This window comes from Montipora capricornis, chromosome 14 (assembly GCF_036669925.1).
Source record: "Montipora capricornis isolate CH-2021 chromosome 14, ASM3666992v2, whole genome shotgun sequence".
In the NCBI taxonomy this organism is placed as follows: Eukaryota; Metazoa; Cnidaria; class Anthozoa; order Scleractinia; family Acroporidae; genus Montipora; species Montipora capricornis.
In genome coordinates this window covers 22,240,997-22,250,996 of record NC_090896.1, presented here as the reverse complement: position 1 = coordinate 22,250,996, position 10,000 = coordinate 22,240,997, and the positions used below count along the sequence as shown (strand labels likewise).

Below are 10,000 nucleotides of genomic sequence, written 5' to 3'. Positions count from 1 at the left end.
CATTACTGATGGTAACTTTCTCAGATATACATGTATGAGGGTAAGTCTGCATACCCATAGATTTTAGCTTTTTACACTTAAATATTGGTCTCAGTTTGGATATCACAGCCACAATATTGAATACTGTCCCTGGACCGTGTTCCTGGCCTCTGCTTCATTCTTTCAGACTGTTCTGACTAGCACAAAGAAATGCCCAATATGCCCACAGCGTCATATCCTCAGTTTATGACCAAAACATTTTGATTAACCCTTTCACTCCTGAGAGTGAGACACACTATCAGGTTTTACTTTGTCTAATGCCACACGATTTTACATGTGAATGGGGCTGCTTCAGGGGTGAATGGGTTACCAACATCTAATTCAAATCTAAAACTATGTCCCTTTAACCATCTCAGTCCTGAGAATGAGAGGTATAGATTTTACTCTGTCTAACACCAAACGCTTTTACTCATCAAAGGGTTCAGCTTATTTGAGGAGTGAATGGGTTAACAACATCAGTTATTTCTAGTTGCACTTGTGTGTCCCCTTTCAGTCCTGCGAATGAGACAATTTTACCTTACATTTTAGCTGTGTAACACCATCTGGACAATTTTATGTGTAGGGAAGGAAGGGTTAACCTGAATTCATAATCTCAAGGGACATTTCCTCAGCCTACGCTGTACAATATCATGTACTTGTTCAAAATAGTGGATATACAGCTGTCTGCCTGATACGACCCTTCACAGATTGTCAGCCAGCAATGATAGCACATTAACTATTTAAAAACTGAACTCCGGATATCAGATTTCCAGCATTTTCAATAGCTTGCTGGACACAGGTTATCAGTTCATATAACTGCAGTATCTAATATGGTAAAGGAATGTGTCAGCACTAAAGCGAGCAGAAAACACTTTTGCAGCTCTGAGAAAAAATGATTAACAAAAGCCGTTTTGGATCGGAAGTAACCGAGACCATGTGTTGCCATTCTGTGAAAATAAAATCAACAAGTTAAAGGAAGAGTATGTTGTTGATCCTAGAGTTTTAATAAAATAATTATTATTCTACTCGGGCTTGCTGGATATAAAATGTATAACCAACTCAGTGCTACGTGCCTTGTTGGTCATCTATCACTTCAAATTCAGTGTGCCCTTGTGGAATTATTATTGTTAAATAGTTACATTGATATGCAGTCAACTTAGGCCCGTCCAATGTATTTACATGATTATGGTATTAAATCTGTAATAGAAATTGCAACCAATACAATCCCATTTGTGACTGAATTTTTGCCCTTTGTGATTAAAATACATGGAGGAGTCACCAATTTGCGACCAGCTTTCACCGTTGAAATAAAAGGGTTAGCAGTTGGGATTTTGCCGCAACTTTTGGTAAAATAAATAAAGCGATAACAAATTATTTTGTTTCTCGTCATGAATTTTGTTTCAATTTGGAGATAATGGAGCAAAATTGTAATCCCTTTGGAGCGCGATCCATTCCCTCGATCATTGACAATTTTCAGCGGTTTTTTTACACATATGTATTGCTGGCTCATTGGCGAAAAAATGCGCTGAAACTGCTTACGATCTTTCTTACGAACTTTCATCTTGCGAACGAAATGGTGTGTTTTCTTCAATGTTCAGGAAAATAAGCATTTCAAAACAGTCAATTTCTTCGGCTTTTATGTTTTTGAGGATGTTAAGGAGCTGCTTTATCACTAATATCAGGTATTTCTTCTGTTTTTTGCGGAAAATATCGCAATTATGCGAAAAATATCGGAATTATGCGGAAGATGCGGATTTCAGTGAATTATGCGGATCTGCATCGCCGCATCCTTTCAGATGCCATGAAATTAAGAGCTCCACATTCTTTGAGCAGAACTCCGTAATTTTCCTGATCCTACAAAACACTAATTTTCTCTGCAGTTGCGAGGAAATAATTTTGACACTTACCAAGTTCCACCATCCTGAGGGAATAAGTCAAAGCTTTCAAAAAATTGCCCCGCTGAAAAAATGAAATTAAGTTGTCCGTGAAAAAAAGTAAAATTAAAATTGCAAAATTAAAGCCATGAAAAAATATGAAGCCTGGTGCAACTGATTTAAAGTACTAACAACCAAGGGATGGAAGAGCTAGAGCATATTAGGGTAGGAAGATGGGTAAAAGGACAGCTGGTGCACTTCAAACAACCATGAAGGAAGCAAAAAGCAGGAAGAACAAAATAATTAAAGAAATTCAAATCAAATGCTAAGAAGTCTGTTATCCAAGAAGAAAAAGACTGTACTGTAAAAGTCACAAGAATTAATTGAGAGAGCTGAGATTGAAGAGCATTGATTTCTATCCATATTAAAATCTCATTAACTTTATTGCAATGACTGTAAATGGGTTTTGACAATAAACTTGTGAAGTTGTCCCACTGAGCCCTTTGGATGTAAAATTCAAGAAAGGCAACGTGGGGAAAAATAATTTGTTCCTCACCTTATATTCTGAGAATGACAGATGATCGTAGATATCAAAGAGGCCAACATCTTTGTGATTATCCTGTTTATTGTGCAATGTTAACGTTTCTTCCATCCAGGACTTGGTGTAAAACATATCACTGTTTATATATGCATGCCGGCCAATGTCATAAACCTCACTCACGGTCATTTTAGGGGAAGAAACCAAGCTTGATAACTTCCCTTGGGTAAACGCAGAAGGTTGTAGCTGATAAGTGTCTTGGAGACGTAGCAGGGCAGCAATTGCTCCATCATAATCTTCTTTGCCAGGAAATGCTTCTTTATGGTTTGCTATAACATCAAGTAGAGCTGAAAAGTAAAACAAAAAATCAGTAAGGCATGATGTACATGTACTTAAGAACAAATTTGTGACCTCTGGAATCAACGGAAAGACCAACCAACCAAATGCTTTTGACAGATTACAGCTCTAGGAATTGTATTGTGAAAGAAATGCGGTTTGAAATTGCCATTATTTTATACCGTGCTACAATTTATGGTTAAATGACTGGGAGAAGGAACAATATTAAATTATGTATTCCCTTCTTTCTTTGCATCTTCAAGGAAGAAGATCTGGGTAACATCCATGAAGAACCAATATTTTGTACCTGTGTTATTTGAGACAAATTTAAAGGAGTCCTTTTGCTAGAGTTTTGGCAATTATTATCTTTGCAGAAATTGCACAACAAAAACTCTTTTTATTAATAATAAATAATTTAAATAGATATTGATGAAATACCAAGATTTTGCTTTTTTTCTTGTTCTTAAAATTTGATATCTTTGTCACGCAAATTGAAGATACCATTTTTATCTTTCACATGTCATCATGGTTAGGGACATGAACTGGCCAATAACATTAGTGCATCTTGTGCATGCACAAAGTAGCCATTGCAATTGGTGCCACCAATTTTCATTATAATGCTTCTCATATTAATTTAAACATTTTCACAGCAGTGGTGAGGACCCAGGTTTCGATTCCCAGACTATGCGTCATATACTGTATGGGTTGAGTTTGTTTGTTCTCTACTCTGCAAAGGGCGGTTTTTTCTCTGGGTACTGCGGTTTTCCCCTCTCCTAGAGTGGTTTTCAATTGAGTGTCGAAAGTAATTAGCGAATTGCTGTTTTGCATTACTTCACTGTTCAATGTTCTCGTGCCACTTTTTCAACCAATCAGAAGTGAAACCATAACCAATCGTGGCTGGCACGTACACATGTTCTGGCGCTTTGTGTCGGCTATGTGTAATTTATTAATTCAAGTTTTGATTGGTTTACTGGATTGTCTCCATCCTTTTTGAATGGCCAAAGTAATTACTTTGGTTTTGGTTTTACGACACTAGATTGAAACTCGCTCTAAAAAACCCAAATTTGATTTGATTTGCCTTGATTTCTTAATTTCAATTTGGTGTACAGTGCCCCCAATTAGTGCTGTAGGGATAGAAGATTAGTCACTTAAATAAAGTTCCTTTGCTTTCCTTTCCTTTCAATAACAGTCACAGCCTCATTTAAGGTAATTCCCTTAAAATTGTTCTACTATCAAACCTTTTTTGGAAACTTGGCATAATTAACATTCATGATATGAACATTAAAAAATTGCAATAAAAAAATGGGGTCACCGTGCTTGTTTACGCGTCAGCAGGCTCTTAAGATGGGGTATTTTTACTGGTTGCGTGTTAAAAATTCGAATCACCTTCATACAGAATAAGTCTTGGTTACTTGAAAGATACAAAATTTTATTTTGAAAATAAAGCATATTTTATTCACATAAGCAGTATTGCTTCATTTATGCCATTTTTGATTGCCTGGTTGTGGGAATAGTGCACTCTTTGGGACAGTTCCGTGGTTAGCTTGAAGTCCTCGCCTTGGCCAAAATGCACCCAGTACGGAACTATTTTCCAAAAAAATTCATGCTCTACTATCAAACTTTTTTTCTTCTTCAAATATGTTCTTTATTAGATTGTTCTTAGCAAATACCTGGAAAAAAATTGGGGGTCACCGTGCTCGTTTGAGAGAAAAGGAGCATTTATTTCGCTTTCGGGCTTAGTTTGAGGGAAATCTCTCACGTTTTGTACGCGCACGTGCTCATGCGTGCGCGCTAATGACGCGAAAGTCGTGCGCAGTAAGGAAGCGCAATGCAATACTAAGGAATTACCTTAAGGTGATCACTCTTTTCCAGGGTTCTACTATTATTGTTATTATTATTGAGTTAAGAAGCTGTATTATTTCTTGGGGTCACTCATTTAAGTAGGCACAAACCAGTTTCAATGCTTCCTAGTGACGCTCTTATTAGATGGATCCGCACCACAACGTTGTGTCATTTATTGGCAATATTGTGGTACAAAATAAAACATGAATTACTGCTGAACAAGATACAGCCATTATTGTGACGTAATATGTCACCGTGGCAATGGGCAAGCCCTGTAAGAACACCCTTTATTTTGTCTTTAGTTGCTTATATCTCAAAAACGAACTTGGTGGCCGCCATTTTTCATTTCTGAAAAGTATTCAGAAGGCTATGATTAAACTTTCTGCAAAGTTTTAAAAAATTCTGTCCAGTGGATTCAGAGCCACCTTCATGTTGTGATTTTTTTGAGGTAGCTCTGAATCCTCTCGACAGAAATTTTTCAAACTTTGCCGAAAGTTTTATCGTGGCCTTCTAATCACTTTTCAGCAATAAAAATGGGGGTTCACCTACTTCGTTTTTGAGATATGAGCAACTAAATCCAAAATATAGGCTGTTTTTGATGGGCTTTCCCATTGCCAAGGTAACGAATTACATCACAATAATGCATCATGTTTGGAAATAATTGATGTTTCATACATGGTACCTTAACATTGCTGTTATGTGATACAGTGTTGTGGCGTTATTTGATCTAAACAGAGAGTCTTCTAAGTGTTGAAACCCTTTTGGGCCTCCTTAAAGCCTGGTTTTCACTAGCGACGCAAGCATAAGCACAAGAAGCATACGCAAACTCAGTAGTGTGTAGTTTATTAGAGCCTTTTGTTCGAACAATAGACACTAATTAACAACAAGTTAATGCGCCTGCGTGTGCTGCTTGTGCTTATGCGTCGCTAGCGAAAACCAGGCCTAAAGCATATAGACTAATGTGGGGAACAAAAAATCCATTCATGCTGCTATTCCCAAGCTAAGACACGTAAGCAACGTTCATGATCATATTTAGACCAGTGAAAAATAAGAGACACTGTTTCAAAAATACGAAAATCCCCTGGTGATTACAAAACCAACGAGCATTTGCAATTAAAATGTTGTAGACAATTTCCTTCGCGATCCCGTGTAACGCGTACGTTAATTAAGCAACGCGTTTGCTCAATTCAGCTGCTGCCAGGGCAATAAAAGAAAGTAAATCAAGCCTTAAACAAAAGCTTCAAACCGCCTCTTGTAAATTGATTCGTTTATTTAAAATTCTTAAATTAGAAGCAAATTATGTAAGTAAGTTTTATGTGGCACGCGAAAAGGTGAGTCGCTTAATTAATTACCTACCCTCAGAATTGTCAATTTGGATTAATCTTTCGACTTCAGGCCATTCTTTATGGAACCTCCTGATTTCTAGGTAAGAGTTCACAGGATGTCCAAGATACCGCGAAACATCGTCGCCAACGACTTCATGTGCTGCATTAACTTTCGCGAGAAACTCCTGTAGTTTGGTCAGGCGCTCCAGTTCCGAGCTGACGTATCTCTCCAACTCAAATCTAAGCTCACGCTCTCTGTATACGAGATTCTCGAGATCCACTAAGGCTGTAAAAAGTTCTGCTCGACTTCTGGCAAAAATAAGACTAAAGGTGAGTAACCATAAAAAATATGAACAGCATAAAAGGGATGCCATTTTACTGTGTGCCAGATGCGTAGGTTACACTAAGATGTGTTTTACAGTAATTTGTATCAGTAGACGGTTGACTGCTACTTTGGAGGTAATGAGAATTTTAATCTTCATATCCACCCAAGACATAAACATATCACGCTAAATTTACATGTCTGTCTCAAAAATATTCCAATTTGTGGCATTTTCCTTGCATTCTACTTAAAAATTCGCGAGTATCTTCAGATAGTCAACTCAAAAGCGAAAACGTTGCAAAGCTTGACAGTTGTCCGCTCTATTATGAAGATATTTTCTTAACACAACGGCAACAAACCCGCGGTGAAAAATGACTCTTTCTCTCACTGCAAACAATGAATTATTTATCCTATTCATCTTGAGAAGAAGGTTGAAACATGGCAATCCTCACGTCATGATACCCGAGAAAGTTCAAATAGTATTGAAAGGAAAGTTGCCGGTAAATGGGGACTGAAAGAAAATTCGATCGAAAAGATTGCACCATTTCATGTTGAATTTAATGAGCTCGTTTTCGAGTTTCATTCCATGCCGCCCGACACAGCGGCCCGACACAGCGGCTTTTCACTCAGTGACCTGTTTCATTTTAATTCATATCATTTTGGATTCGTTTAAAACTCGCTTGGCCGCATAACATTTTAAACTGCCTGTTCGCTGACTGACGGCAACCGGAACCTACAAATTTCCCTTCATAAACCTTACCATAACAAGGGCGTAGCAGGGAGGGGGGGGGGGGGGGGGGGGGCCTGGGGTGCCCGTGACCCCCCCACCCTTTGTAAGCCTTAAACATTCAGTTGGCGAAAACGCCACTATCTGGTAAGTACTCCATGTTTGACACAGTGTGACCCTTTGAAAAACCCTGCATCATGACCACGGCGTTTATTTTAACAATTTATTTTAACAATTTATTTTAACAATTTATTTTAACTATCTATTTCTGACTCGCTAAACTTTTCTTGATGCAACCGAAATACCATTGCTAAGGGCCGTCACTGTTATCAAAAAAGATTTTCCCAAGATACCAAAAGTTCACTTCCGGTTGCCGTCATGCATATCCATCCTTTGGCAATAATTTCGCCCACGTCTAAGAGAAAGTCGTCGCCATAACGATAGAGTTAACCGAGACAAATGTAGTCATGTCAAACAAGGTAAGAAGGTTAATACGGTTTTTTTTTTCCGAGATCAATGGTCTGCCCTTCAGACTGAAGGAAATGGTGTCGAGCAAGAGAAGAGCCGTGCTTCAGCAGTTAAGTTAAAAACCAGAGATGAAAATTATGAAATACAGGCTCGGAGATACTCGGACTTAAATCCGAGTGGTCCTTTGCAGGAGTCGTACCCACCCCTTCAGACTACTAGTCAGGATGCTTTACGTGGGGTCTTGGCCAATAAACTTGCCAAAACGGGCTATTTCGACACCTTCAGTCCTTGCAGTATAGCAGGACAGTTGTTCAGTGGCCTGCAAGCTACCACGGGTCTCCCATTGTGGCTCAGTGGTAGCGCATCCCCACCAGTCATGGGAAGTCGTAGGTTTGATTGCTTGCGTGTTTCGAAACGGATTCCTACTGAAAATATGTGGAACTTGTTTATCAATTTTAAAAATTTAATCGGTTGTAGGAATGTACGCTGGGTTACTGCTTTGATTGTTACGAAACAAACGTCAGGGGGTACTTGACACTCCTAAACCAGGAGCATGATAGATGGCAGAGCTCCTGCTTGAACCAAGTGGAAGCCGGTCGCCCTAGTTACGGACTCTACAGCCTTAAGAACGGTACACTTCACAATAAAATGGATCTCATAATATTATGATTTTTGAGGTCATGTCTCTCAGCAAAGGTTCCACCAGACGGCAATAGCCTGAGTTCCAGCTGTATTTTAGTTCTCGTAGTCTCAGTTATTCAGAACCCTTCAGACCCGGCGTTCAAAGTCGGGAAAAAATGTTAGCAATGATTTTGGACATTTTGTCTTGAACAGCGGCAGGCCTTGCCGGAGTAGCTTGGAGAACGTCAAACCAATAGCGCGAAAAAAAAATGCTCTGGTTCTTTTATATAAAAGGTGAAGGTTAGTCCCTGATGAGCAGCTGCCTCATGAGCCATACTACATCCCCTTTGTTGACTGTACTAGAAAGACCAGCTGACACCTGTTCGCAAGAGGGAAGAAAGAAAAATAAAGATACTTGTAGAAGAAAAAAGGCCCGGAAATTTTGTAGCTTTTGATGTAATAAAATAGCAGACTAGTACTGTTAATTCTTTGGTGACTGTAGTATTAAATGTGCAGTCAACAAGACAAGATGATGATATTTCAGTTTCTCAACCTATCTTCTTTGAAGTATTGAAATGTTGGACATAAATAATTCAAGTTCTCAAACCTCGTCTTTGAAATCTAAATCGCGCAAACAAAACCACAAATCCCGGCGATCACACGTATTTCGAAAATATCTACAAAATGGACACGCGCCTTCGAAGTATTGTTGTCTTTCAGTTCATCCTAGCGAATTTTCTGCCACGAAATTTCTTGGCAAAGGCTGACAGCTTTGCGTCCATCTCACAACTCCAGGAAATTGTGAATTTAGAGACAAAGTTGAGCGAAAGTTTGGAGACATTTGTCAAATTGGAGAAGAATAGATTAGATAAAATAAAGAACTTTGCAGAAAACGTCAAGGAAGCGACGGAACTTGTGAAACGAAATGGAGTTAGTTATCCGCTGGAGAATCCTATGACATCGTACGCTCTTATTAAACGATTTGCGAATGGTTGGTCAGAGCTGAGCGAATTTTTGAACAGGGATTATTCACAGGGTAAGTCAGATACTTAAGGACGTTCGCGCCCAAAACGTTCCCACGTACAGATTTTTTTTAAACTTGCCACGCAGAAAGGTAATGATCTACTTTTGCCAAAAAGGCAAAAAAAATGGGGGGTCACCGTGCTCGTTTTCGAGATCATGAGGTGCATTTTTAGAAGATTGCGTTACTTTAAGACGATCTTAGCTTACAACTGTCAGCAATAAAAAAGCTACATGAGTGAAATTTAGATCAGGTAAACGTACTCAGTTCAACATAACTAATATAACTAAATTAACCTTTGCAGCTGATGTCTTTTTCTGAAGTGAAATAGACCTTGAAAAACGATACATATTAGTCTAAGAAAGAAAACTTCGGTCGCACGAGAGCATAAAAGGCCAAATATTTGTAACTTCTCACGTACAGATTTTTTTTGTTTTTTGTTAAAATGGACAAAATCAAGAAAGGAAGTGATCTACGGAAAGAAAAATGGGGGTCACCGAGCATTCAAGAGAGTAAAATCGCTGCGAAGTTCTCAAAGCGATTGTCTATTCGCACTGTCACGCCATTGCGTGACATTTCCGAGAAGACCTGGGTCCACTGCTATCCCATGATGCCACATACTTTCATGTTCCATTCTTGTGGCAAATTTTTGCTCCTTTAGCATCGTGTTTACCTGCGTGGTCTACGATGAATGACGTGTGCGTGACATGTGCGAAAAGATGCGCAGTAGCAATGGGCGCGAACGTCCTTAAGTCGTTAGGAAATGTATATTATTTTCTCATAAATTAAACTGTGAAACGGTGAATAGCACAAAGTCTCAACTGGACTCGATGAGGGATTGACTATAACGTTTTTCAGGAGGGTGGGGGCGGGCTTCAAAAATATCTTGCTGAAGAACTCAGAATCTT

The 10,000-nt window shown here is 38.8% G+C and overlaps 2 protein-coding genes across 4 annotated transcripts in view; one reads left to right on the top strand and one right to left on the bottom strand.

Moving 5' to 3' along the window:
* LOC138032136 (prolyl 4-hydroxylase subunit alpha-1-like) overlaps positions 1–6,377 on the bottom strand; it is a 33,212-nt gene extending 26,835 nt beyond the window's left edge. For all 3 annotated transcript variants that reach the window (XR_011128283.1, XM_068879727.1, XM_068879728.1), the window contains exons 1-3: positions 5,965–6,377; positions 2,449–2,777; positions 1,926–1,977 (exon numbers count right to left, since the gene is read on the bottom strand). Coding sequence is in view for 2 of the 3 variants with exons in the window: in XM_068879727.1 (XP_068735828.1) it covers positions 1,926–1,977; positions 2,449–2,777; positions 5,965–6,307 (724 nt within the window). In the remaining variant the exon portion in view is untranslated. The remainder of the gene's footprint in view (positions 1–1,925; positions 1,978–2,448; positions 2,778–5,964) is intronic.
* A 2,292-nt stretch (positions 6,378–8,669) lies between these two features.
* Positions 8,670–10,000, top strand: part of LOC138032137 (prolyl 4-hydroxylase subunit alpha-1-like) — a 15,247-nt gene continuing 13,916 nt past the window's right edge. The window contains exon 1 of the mRNA XM_068879730.1: positions 8,670–9,107. Coding sequence (XP_068735831.1) covers positions 8,756–9,107 — 352 coding nt within the window. The 5' untranslated portion in view covers positions 8,670–8,755. The remainder of the gene's footprint in view (positions 9,108–10,000) is intronic.